Source organism: Rhagoletis pomonella, unplaced genomic scaffold (assembly GCF_013731165.1).
Source record: "Rhagoletis pomonella isolate Grant_MI unplaced genomic scaffold, Rhpom_1.0 Rhpom_scaffold_00011, whole genome shotgun sequence".
NCBI classification, from domain to species: Eukaryota; Metazoa; Arthropoda; class Insecta; order Diptera; family Tephritidae; genus Rhagoletis; species Rhagoletis pomonella.
In genome coordinates this window covers 14,795,930-14,806,164 of record NW_023458565.1, presented here as the reverse complement: position 1 = coordinate 14,806,164, position 10,235 = coordinate 14,795,930, and the positions used below count along the sequence as shown (strand labels likewise).

Here is a 10,235-nt window from a genome sequence, read left to right as displayed (position 1 = left end):
TGTCAGCAGCCTTTTATTATTTTATTGTTTTAATTATTTTAAAATTAGACATTTGATAAACATTTTAAGAAATGAAATCGAAAAATTTGTAAATAAATTAACTATTTTTAATACAAATTTTGCGTATATGTGGAAATCTTTTAAGATGGGGACATTTGGAGTACTGGCATATTGTTGCCGTCGTTTATACTACTTATACCCATTTAGGTGTAAATATCAGTAAATAGTTATTTATAACAAAACTAACGGTTTTAATTACTAATTTACTTGCTAAAATCGAAAAAATCAGGAAATTTCTAGTACCACTCGCTACTTTTTTATTAAGCTATAACTTCTTAAGCAGTCCGATCTAAATTTCGGGATTTTCAGACGTTTATTTTTAGATTCTGATTCCTCAGAGGGACAAGTATTAAACAAATGTGCCAAATGCTGCTCACAACTGTAACTGAATTTCGCGTATTTTATGAAAAGCGTGAATTTTCTTGCCATAGTCATTGAGCGGTACTTATTTTACATTTATGGGTATAAAATATACTTCTTTATTTCTTCCGAAGAAGAATGCTAGGTTAAAGGACAACGTGCTACCTATAATTTCTGAAAAATCGTATTGAGAAAACGTGTAACCGGTACGTAACTTTTTACTAAATAATTTTTTTTTCGTTGAGCACAACCAATCAAAGGCAAAAAAATTCATAAGCCTTGGTCTAATACATATTTTGTGTTTGCGTATTTGGGTCTGTGTATAAAATGCTCACCTCAAACCAACACCATACAAATGGAATTTTTCAGACTACATACCTCTGGACGTATTTGTGGTAGAGTATTGGAACTTGGCGGGGAGATAGATAAAATCAATACTATACTCATGAAAAAAGTTGGTTTATTGAAAAAGTGCTCGTGGAACCTCCTATACAGACTGAATTGAGGACCTTGGTTAGATAATCCAATCCCGCAGAACCCAAATTTTTCAGCATCAACATGCAAATGACCAAGGGCTTTGGAGGCTTTCGCCTTCCCGATGGCTACCCTTACCTCACCGCTGGTGAAAACAAGAGGCGCACTAGGTGTTGGCAGTTTGTTCAGCCTTCTGGTCACTCGACGTTTGCCTTTGTCTACCGGAGGATGCACATCGCGCATCGCTCCCGGTCCGACGAAGCGTGGTCGACAAAATTTATTGCAACTCTGTCACCACGCTTCGTCGGGTTGGACAATGACCTCACGGTTGACCAAAGCTTACTCACACCAGATGCGAAGTTACAAGTCTTCAGATGCTCTTCCCACTTTTTCGCTTACGTATGTTCACAAGCTGCCGAATCTCCGCGTTGAGATCCCTGATACGGGGATTTCCAGGATCGGCTTGACGAAAGTTGTCGCGCTCATAGGCTAGAACAGCCGCTTCTGCAGGAAAGTTTAGACGGGGGTCCGTACCGCATCCTGCCGGTACGAAGCGAGCTGCACCAGCAGTGATAACCCTGTGCACGTCGGTTGGAGTGGGGAGCGCAGCGAAGGTGCTCTCCGTAAATTCCGCGAAGCCTTTCCAATCAGTTTTAGAAAAGTTGATATAGGTGCGGTGTTCCGCGTAAGCAAATTCGGCTGATTTATCAATCGAGATGACTATGGGCAGATGGTCTGATGCTAAGGTCAGCATAGGTCGCCATGATATGCTCTTTATCCGGCCAGCGCTGACACTTGTTAGGTCCTGGTGGGTGCATCGTCGTTCATTGTGCAGAATGTCGAATCGTCTATCTGCTCAGCCAATTGTGTTCTCCTGCGATCGGTTGACAGGCTTGAGTGCTAAAGGTCGTGGTGCGCATTAAAGTCGCACCTATTTCAGGGTGTTATCCTGCCGGGAAGCTGGTGACAGGGGTATATATACGTTAAATATTTCGAGCTCGACTTCGCCTGACCGGATAGCAATACCCTGACATTCTAGGATGGTATCCCTGCGGTCGATGTCTGCTTCGATTAGACGACACTGCATGGTGTGGTGCCTGATGAACACTAGGCCACCACCATTATCTCGCTCGCGATCTCGACGGTGCAAGATGCATCTGGCGCAATTCATCAACAATGTTAAATTGCCATGCAATTTCGTCTCTTGCACCGCAGCTTTTAATATTCCGTGCCGACCTATGAAGACTGTTATCGCTCCGACCTTGCTCTGAAGTCCGTTACAGCTAAATTGTAAAATCTTCTTGTGCCTTGGGAGACTTATTGGAATGTGAGGTGTTAATGAGGTGTGTTGCCGGCCCGCCACATGCTGTGCGTGCTACTGTAAAGGCTGTTGCCCTATGGTGGTAGTGGGCGGCGTCGCAGCTGGTACTTGCGACCGAGCAGCACAGCATGGGCCCTCTTTGTCCCTCGTCCAATCTCGCGTGGTGCGCAGTCTTGAACATGCACCAGCCATGGTAAGTGTTGCATTTCACTGATGTTACGTTACGAAATAACCTGGACTAACACACCGTGCAGATTGTCGTAGGAACTAGGAGTTGTAGTGTAGTCGTCTGTGGCACACGCAACAGGTATAGGTTTCTGGTTCAGGGTTTGACTCAATGCCAGCCCTGAGCAGAGCTATGCGAAGAAGATGTAATCCTATGAACGTACAAATTTTGAGGGATTTCGCCGACCTAAACGGGGTTAGATCGCCGAAACAACAGACGTTGGTCGGGTAAAACCCGAGTCATTCCAGTACATGGAACCGGCTGTCGCAGGAATGTTTCGTTATCGTTTTCTTATTTGGATGCATACTTGTATTCGTTTAAGATTTCGTTTTTCGTATGCAATAATGTTCGCAAAAAGGAAATTCGCTTTTTGCTTGTATAATATATATCACGAGATGCATTATTTTTATCGAGCCGAAGCGAAGTTTCAACGTTGATGATTTAAGCGGACATATCGCACACGATCTTCAAAAGTGACATAACTCAAAATTACACGTTCGTCAGAAAATGCGAAAAACTATCTCGTAGCTCATGCAAATCATAATGGGCAAGGGGGACTTTACCTTAAGTTTTTTGAACTCCAGCTTTTGCTTACAGGTAAATAAAAGCTCTGTATACATTTTAAGTGAATTATTTCAAAAATGCCAAATTTTGAGTTGTGTAACTTTTGAAGATCGTTTGCGATATGTATGAACTTAATACATATTTTATTCTACAAATCTACTGTTAAGTTGGAAACATTGCTTTCCTAAAACCATATCCACAAATACATATCGTCGCCCTCAAGCCAGAAGCATGAATGTGTAAATTTATCAGTTTTGAGTTATTGGGTTGACTTGATTAACCTTTGGATGTTCTATGTTATACCAAAACCCAGAATACCATGCGTACGCGGAAACATCATATTTTATCATTTTAATTGCATAAATGTACAGTTAAGTCTCGTAAAAAAACACATTCATGTTTCGGGCATACGAGCGACGATATGTAGGTACATATGTATGTACATGTTTTCATTGTTAGGTGCAATCCCGTATTCCTCGGACTCGGACTAGTAAAACTGTCAAAAAATAAAAATTCGCTCAGAGCGAGAGAGTAACATAGAAAAGTACGGGATCGCTTTCTAGTAAAAAATGGTAACTTCTGTCAACTTCAACATAATCTCCAAATTTTGGTTGTAAATTCTAGCTTATTTTGTATGTAAACACACTCAGCTCACACATGTAAATAACCAAAAATACTTTCAAATTCATTAGTAATTAAATACTTTTCAACATGAATTAGCAGAGTGCACTTTTCTTTTGTTTACAATTTGGTTGCCAAACACACTACAGCTGATCGTTTGACACATTTACCAGAATTTACCAGCAAAAAAATTCTCGGACTAAAACTGGTAACTTCTGACAGAGAGAGAACCGTATTTACTCTCTTTTTTGTCCTCTCAATAGTCAGAGAACCGAGTACGGGATCGATTTCCAGTAAAATCTGACTGATTCTGACTATTTCTGACTAGTCCGGACTCGTACGGGATCGCAACTATTAATTTTTTCTTATTTACAGCCAATTTCACGAATGATTTTAATTTTTTGAATCTTATATGGAAATTTACAGATAATAAAAAATCGTTTTTCCATTTAAATTGCTGGTGAAATCGGCTATTAATTATTTTTTCTTATAAATATACAGTTCCGTGTATATCCAAGTTTCAAACTTTGCACAATGCCTAAAATAAAATCCAAAAAACTGTTATAAAAGGTTCGAGCTTATTAATTTTATTTCGTAGAAAGATTTTTAATGTGCAGTTTTTTAGCTCATTCAAATCCAGTTCAAATGGCTAGAAATTACCGTTTATCGAAAATGTTACGGTTTTCTTCCAACGTTAATATTTACGTTAATATTTAGCTGTTTAAATCTGGCACTAAAAACGAATGGGCTACAAAACTTCATACTCAAGATCTTAAAAAAAAATCGTATCAAAAATTTTGAAATTTTTACGAGTTTTTTTTATATATTGCACAAAGTTTGAAACTTGTATTTACATAGTTTTTGTTAAAGAATTAACTATATTTTTATAAAAAGTAACTAAAATTAAATTTAAAAAATATAAGTTTTGAAAACATGTCAATATATACTTTTTCGACCACTGTACATATGCACTAATAAATATGTTTAATAATTTATAAACTATATTTTTTTGAAGAAACGTTCATATAAGAATTCTTTATTTACATTCTATAAATGCACAATCATTAGATTAATTTATTGTCTCGCAACTTACGAATTTTTTTTTACACCATTTCATAAATATTTATACAATTTTAAAAATCCTATATTTAAAGCACCATTTTACCCTCTATACATACACACGAATTACAAACGGCTTTGGGAATGATTTGTAAAACCTTAATTGATTCATGGTACACTTTTGTATACAAGTGTATGTATGTACATACATACTACATATATAATTACTTAGTGTTTTTACCATCCGCACCGCCAGCTTGTTTGTCTTGGAGACGACGACGCCACTGCGCAATGTATACGACCCAAATGAAGGATACAATGCTCATTGTTACCGTACGCAACTGCAATAAAAAATTCATAATTTTAACATTTAACTTTAAATGCAAAAATTTATGAGCGCTTTTACCATAGGAGGAACGTATGTCATATTAATTATAACTGGAATGGATAAGTACTGCCAATTGGTACGGAGTAAAGGCCAATAAAGTTTCTTTAAATTGGCAACAGCTACTTCATGCGAATTCATCTGTTAATGAGAAGTTTGGAGATTATTTTTATAAAGTTTGGAATTTTATTAATGCACAACTGCTTTGGAAATGCGTTTAAATTTACCTCAAATATAGAGAGGAAATAAAGTGAAAGTAGTTGATAAAATGGAGCGAAAACTAAGCGCTCGGACAGGAACAGGAAGAGCCGACGGAATTTCAAGTCATGTCTGAAGAGGCGTTCGACTGTTTGGTAAAAATAATGTGGCACGCTGCCGCCAAAAATTAGGCTACAAAAAACAAGTGAAAATTCAGTATGCAAATGTTATGTAATGGATATGGGTTGAAATTTATGAAAAATAACTACACACCAACTTTCGTGATAAGAGGTTAACAAGATTAGTCCTAGCGATAATATTTAACACGCTGCTTGCAAAGATAACAATTTATTTGAAAGCACTATTACTACATTCGTAGGTACATATGTCTATATAAAAGTTGCCTTTATGAGGAAGCCTTACCCAAAAAGTCCGTATGCGATGACACTTTCCTGATTAATCTTTTTATGGCCAGCAATGCGCTGCGCTGTGTAATTTGCCGATGCTGCTAGTACAGAGCTAAATATGCAAAAATAAATATATGCATGAAATTTTCCATATAAACAATTCACATACGTATGTACATATCCAAATATCTATACATACATATACATATAGATAACTTGCTGTTCAAGCGCTCACCTAGTTATGGATTTGGTGCGCACCGGATGATTAAAAAGCTGCTCCAAGTAAACTCCGAGAAGCGAATAAACAGGCTTTGAGAGTGACATTTTCTATTAAAAAAAAGAAAGTAATATAAAAAAATGAATTTATTAAAAATTAATTGGAGTATTAGTTTTATAAATTTTTGGAGAAAAAATTAACTTAATACAAAATAGCTGAGTAGAAAACTTCATTTGTTCAAAGCTCAAAGGCCGATTTTAGATTAATTCTTTTGCTTTTCAATTTCTGGATGCTTTCAATGTAGGCCATCCACTTTCTATTCGTTACTTACGAAACTTTTTTATTTCTAAAAATAGTAATGCATTTGATTGCACGTTCAATTAAATTATAATAATGATGTGAAAGAAACTAACTGGTTTGTGAATTTGGCTGGTCTTCTTGTTCTTATCGGATTGTAGTCTGTTGAGTCAAACTGGTGTTGAGTGAATCCAATAAGATTCTTACAGAGTTGTATTGGGAACAATAGGGGAATAAATATGTTTTTTATTACCTAATTTAAACGGTATATCATTTGCTAGGATTCAAGAATTAAATTATTATATTTGGATAAATTTAAGAGAAACATAACCTATGTAGGCACATAAGAAAAAAATATTTTTTCATCAAGATAATAATTATTATGGCAATGGTATCAAATTTTTGCAACCAGTTTTCAAAGCAAAAACATTTAACAACGCTATTTAATATGGTTAAGCTAAATTAGTCCATTCCATGAATATATATGTGTTATTAAATTCTTGTTCGCATCCTTACTTTTTCATACATTCAAAATACAACACTGCGTTATAACCCTTTTTCAATGGCGAAGCAGGAAAATTGAGTGGAAAATTGACACTGACACAAGAGATGCCATAGCGCTTCAAAACTATCGATAGTTTAAGTTGATTCCAAAACAGACTGTCGATAATTGAATAGAAAATCACAGGTAATATTTCGCACGCAATAACTCTTAAATGACAAAATAGGTTTAAAAATTGTGACATTATACTAGGTTTACATATAAGTAGATTATCCTCATTTTCGAGCTGAGCTCCCTAATTTCTAATTAGAAAGAGATTACCCATACAACATTCGTCCCTCGTTAATCTGTAATCATAAAATAATCTCAGATTAAATCGATAATTTTTCGGTGTACAACCTAGCTTTATCGATTATTTTTGGGAAGAAGAGGAGATATGCCAAATGTAACTGTAAACCAAAACGAAAGCTAGCAACTAAAAGAGATTTGTAAAAGTATTTTTAATAAAATATTAAGTAAAAATATATATAAATTGCTTAATATAGCAAAAAAAAATTTATCACAGTGGCTAAGAGAAGAAACTTAACTTTTCGTTGCGATTTGAGAATAACAAGCACAACAAATTTGACAGCTAATAATTTTGAGATTTCAAAAACGAGCTTTGATTGGGATTATATTAATATGTAAACATACATTTAGAGTAAAATCAAAGGACATAAATCTTGCCGAAAAAAAAACGAAAATAGTCGATAGTGCTAAAAATGAGATCGATAGTGAGTGACAAAATTCACTATCGATAGTGCAATCGATGTTATTGCAGTACTAGTTTGTCGTTTTTGTTTTTCTCAACAGAATTCACTGAGAAATTATTGTTCTATTCATAGCGCAAAATATAGACGATAAATAAGAGTATTAAATGCGTATACAGCTTGAATAAATTAAGTGTAAAGGTGCTCAAATAAGCGCAGCGCAAATTAGCAAAAAAGTATGCTGCATTTAAGAGGCGATACGTAGACCAGCCATCCAAATTATCTGCAGCACAGGTTAAGTAGACGAGGGAAAGTGAGGCATTACCACTTTGTTGGTGTCTTGTCGGTCATCTTAAGCATTATTTGCAAGCCGATTTCTAAAGGTATTTAATTACCGGTGAGTAACGTTGCTGCAAAGTAGTGAGCCTTTAAATTTTCGTTCTATATGACATTCCACATCTGCTCTAAATATTCCTTTACCAACAATTTTTATTAAAATTTCAGATACATACATATAAGAAAGAACGTGCAGCTCTCTCCGCCACCACAATGTACTGTCTACAATGTCTGCTGCCAGTTTTGCTTATACCGAAGCCAACAAATCCGGCACTCATGGAGACGCATGTTATGTTCATTGTTCTCTACCTAATTGGCTTCTTTCTAGAGCGAAAGCCATGCACCATCTGCAGCTTAATATTTTTAACAGCAGTATTTCTAATTTGTTATAGCGGAGTAGGAAATTGTATTTTTTGGGGCAACTGTGAAGGACATCAATGTGAAAATGGTTAATAAGTGTACCGTGGCCGTGTTCGGAGGTAAATGGATACGGTGCGAGTGATGGACTTAGCATTTCACTTGCTATCGAGTTTACTCCATATTTATGTATCCTACAGATTAACAAAAGTTATTAAATTATGTCAATTTCTTACCTTCTATAGTTCGTTTTTTTTTAATGTGATGCTGTCGTGTTTTTTGTATTATAATTTATGAAAAATGTAAGAGTTTTAACAAAACATTATGTACAACACTTTTAAGTTATTATTTTCCTTTTCAGTCACATATATATAAAGGGTAAATGAATATTCGTTTGCTTTTCCACAATAATTATTTTTACTCTTAAATGTTAAGCCGTAATACGCCACCGTTCTTCAAACTGGCCTCTAATTTATTATTCAGATAGCTTTAATATTAAGCCTTTAGATGCAGATTGTATTCTAATCGAAAGCTTCATCAATATACTTTTGTCTGATAAGCCATAAACTTATCACATTCGGTTCAGTAAGGGAGTATAAAAGACGGCTCGCAAATAGTTTATGATTGAGAATCAATAAAATAAACCACCCACAATACACATAATCGTAAACACAAATGTATGTACTTATTTAAATTACATTTAAAATAAACTCAAATATATAGCAAAGTAAAAGTTATTAAACTGCATATGTAGCTAGATATTAAAAGTTCTTAGATTTATCAAAAGACGAACTCTGAACAACTTGTGCTAGCAATTGTCTGTGTGAATCTTATTTGAAAAATACGGGCATGCTGTTGGATAAACTAAATAATAATTTAACAAATACCTAGTTCTCAAAAATATATATTTCTAATCGTCAACGTTACTATTTTTATTATAAACATGGAACGAAAGTGCATAAATTTGGTTGTTATTCCCTTTTTATAATATGTACAGTAAAATAAACATGATAAATAATTAATTTTCAAATGTGTTGATGTTTTAACCAAATGTTTTACATTTTAACTCGGTAATGAAAGTGAAACAAATTGATTTTTAACTGTTCACGATGGTAATATCAATAAATAAGTCTGAATTATCAGTACTGGGGGGTCAAATAGATAACCAGCTATCTAAAAAGCATATACAGACGGATCGGCGGGATAGTTGGCGGTTTCTTCTCCAAAGCGAGACTAATCAATGTCTGGTTCTGAAAACGATGGACCCTAATATTAGAAATATCAGAGGTAGGTCTGGATATGATTAGTATTAATTTAGAATGTCCTATACTTCACCCCTTCTATCTTATTATATTAAATCAGAAAATTAATAAAGCTCAAAATTAAATCAAATCAAATGTTTATTTATATACAGAATTCAAAGAGAAAAAAAATTAACATATATTATACATGCATAGATGGAATAAGTGATACTACAAATATACTCAACGCTATGGAATCTCATCTTCATACATAAGAGTATACATTTAAATTAGCAACTTAAAAGTATATCATTGCCAAAATCAAACTTGGGCAATTCAGCAGAGCACGAGGAAAAATCTCCATTGTCATAATCCTCTAAATACAAATAAGGATTTACAGATTTGGTAAGCAAGACGTTCAAATCGTCCTCGGGTTCTTCGAATTTTTCTACATAACCATCCTGATTTTCATCATAATCTAATATGGGCCCGCCATTCCGGATTTTTTCCATTGCTTTTAACAAAGCAGCTTCATCTAGTCCATCATTTTCCGCCCAAATTTCCTCAACGCTTTTAGTGCAACTATTTGTACAGCACGATTTCGGGAAATCAAACAAATCGAATAGTTCCGATGGATCTAAAGCGTGTTTGGTTTTCTGCGCCTCATATTGGATGCACGATTTTTTATTTGCGGTACCACCTGCCAAAGGATTTATTTCTTTGAAGACACCTTTCAATGGAGTAGCGCCAATTTGATTATGCATAACATTTTTTAGTTCGCCAAAAGCTTGCTTCTTTTTTACAGAGTGAACTCTTGGATGCCCTTGATGCACCTTCGCCGATACAAATTTATTTTCATCT

The 10,235-nt window shown here is 35.0% G+C and overlaps 3 protein-coding genes across 7 annotated transcripts; 1 reads left to right on the top strand and 2 right to left on the bottom strand.

Moving 5' to 3' along the window:
- Nucleotides 1–4,658: 4,658 nt before the first annotated feature.
- Nucleotides 4,659–6,403, bottom strand: LOC118746669 (peroxisomal membrane protein 2). Of its 4 annotated transcripts, none has more exons than XM_036480542.1 (6): nucleotides 6,306–6,403; nucleotides 5,911–6,002; nucleotides 5,692–5,787; nucleotides 5,298–5,460; nucleotides 5,092–5,211; nucleotides 4,659–5,026 (listed from the first exon to the last, which is right to left on the bottom strand). In XM_036480542.1, exons 2-6 carry the CDS (start codon nucleotides 5,997–5,999, stop codon nucleotides 4,910–4,912), a joined length of 585 nt encoding a protein of 194 aa, XP_036336435.1. In that variant the 5' UTR covers nucleotides 6,000–6,002; nucleotides 6,306–6,403; the 3' UTR covers nucleotides 4,659–4,909. The 4 variants fall into 4 exon arrangements, with proteins under 4 accessions (XP_036336435.1, XP_036336434.1, XP_036336436.1 ...); XM_036480541.1 differs by having other exon boundaries at nucleotides 6,224–6,333; XM_036480543.1 differs by lacking the exon at nucleotides 6,306–6,403 and adding an exon at nucleotides 6,121–6,217.
- A 794-nt stretch (nucleotides 6,404–7,197) lies between these two features.
- LOC118746668 (bladder cancer-associated protein) lies at nucleotides 7,198–9,155 on the top strand. Of its 2 annotated transcripts, none has more exons than XR_004993869.1 (2): nucleotides 7,198–7,837; nucleotides 7,945–9,155. XR_004993869.1 is itself a non-coding variant. In XM_036480540.1 (2 exons), the coding sequence occupies exon 2, from the start codon at nucleotides 7,990–7,992 to the stop codon at nucleotides 8,227–8,229; it is 240 nt and encodes a 79-aa protein (XP_036336433.1). In that variant the 5' UTR covers nucleotides 7,482–7,837; nucleotides 7,949–7,989; the 3' UTR covers nucleotides 8,230–9,155. The 2 variants fall into 2 exon arrangements, 1 of the variants encoding a protein (XP_036336433.1); XM_036480540.1 differs by having other exon boundaries at nucleotides 7,482–7,837; nucleotides 7,949–9,155.
- A 360-nt stretch (nucleotides 9,156–9,515) lies between these two features.
- LOC118746667 lies at nucleotides 9,516–10,235 on the bottom strand (the record flags this gene model as incomplete). The annotated part of the gene is given in 1 exon segment (XM_036480539.1): nucleotides 9,516–10,235. A coding segment is annotated over 1 exon segment (571 nt), but the record flags the coding sequence as incomplete, so codon positions are not given.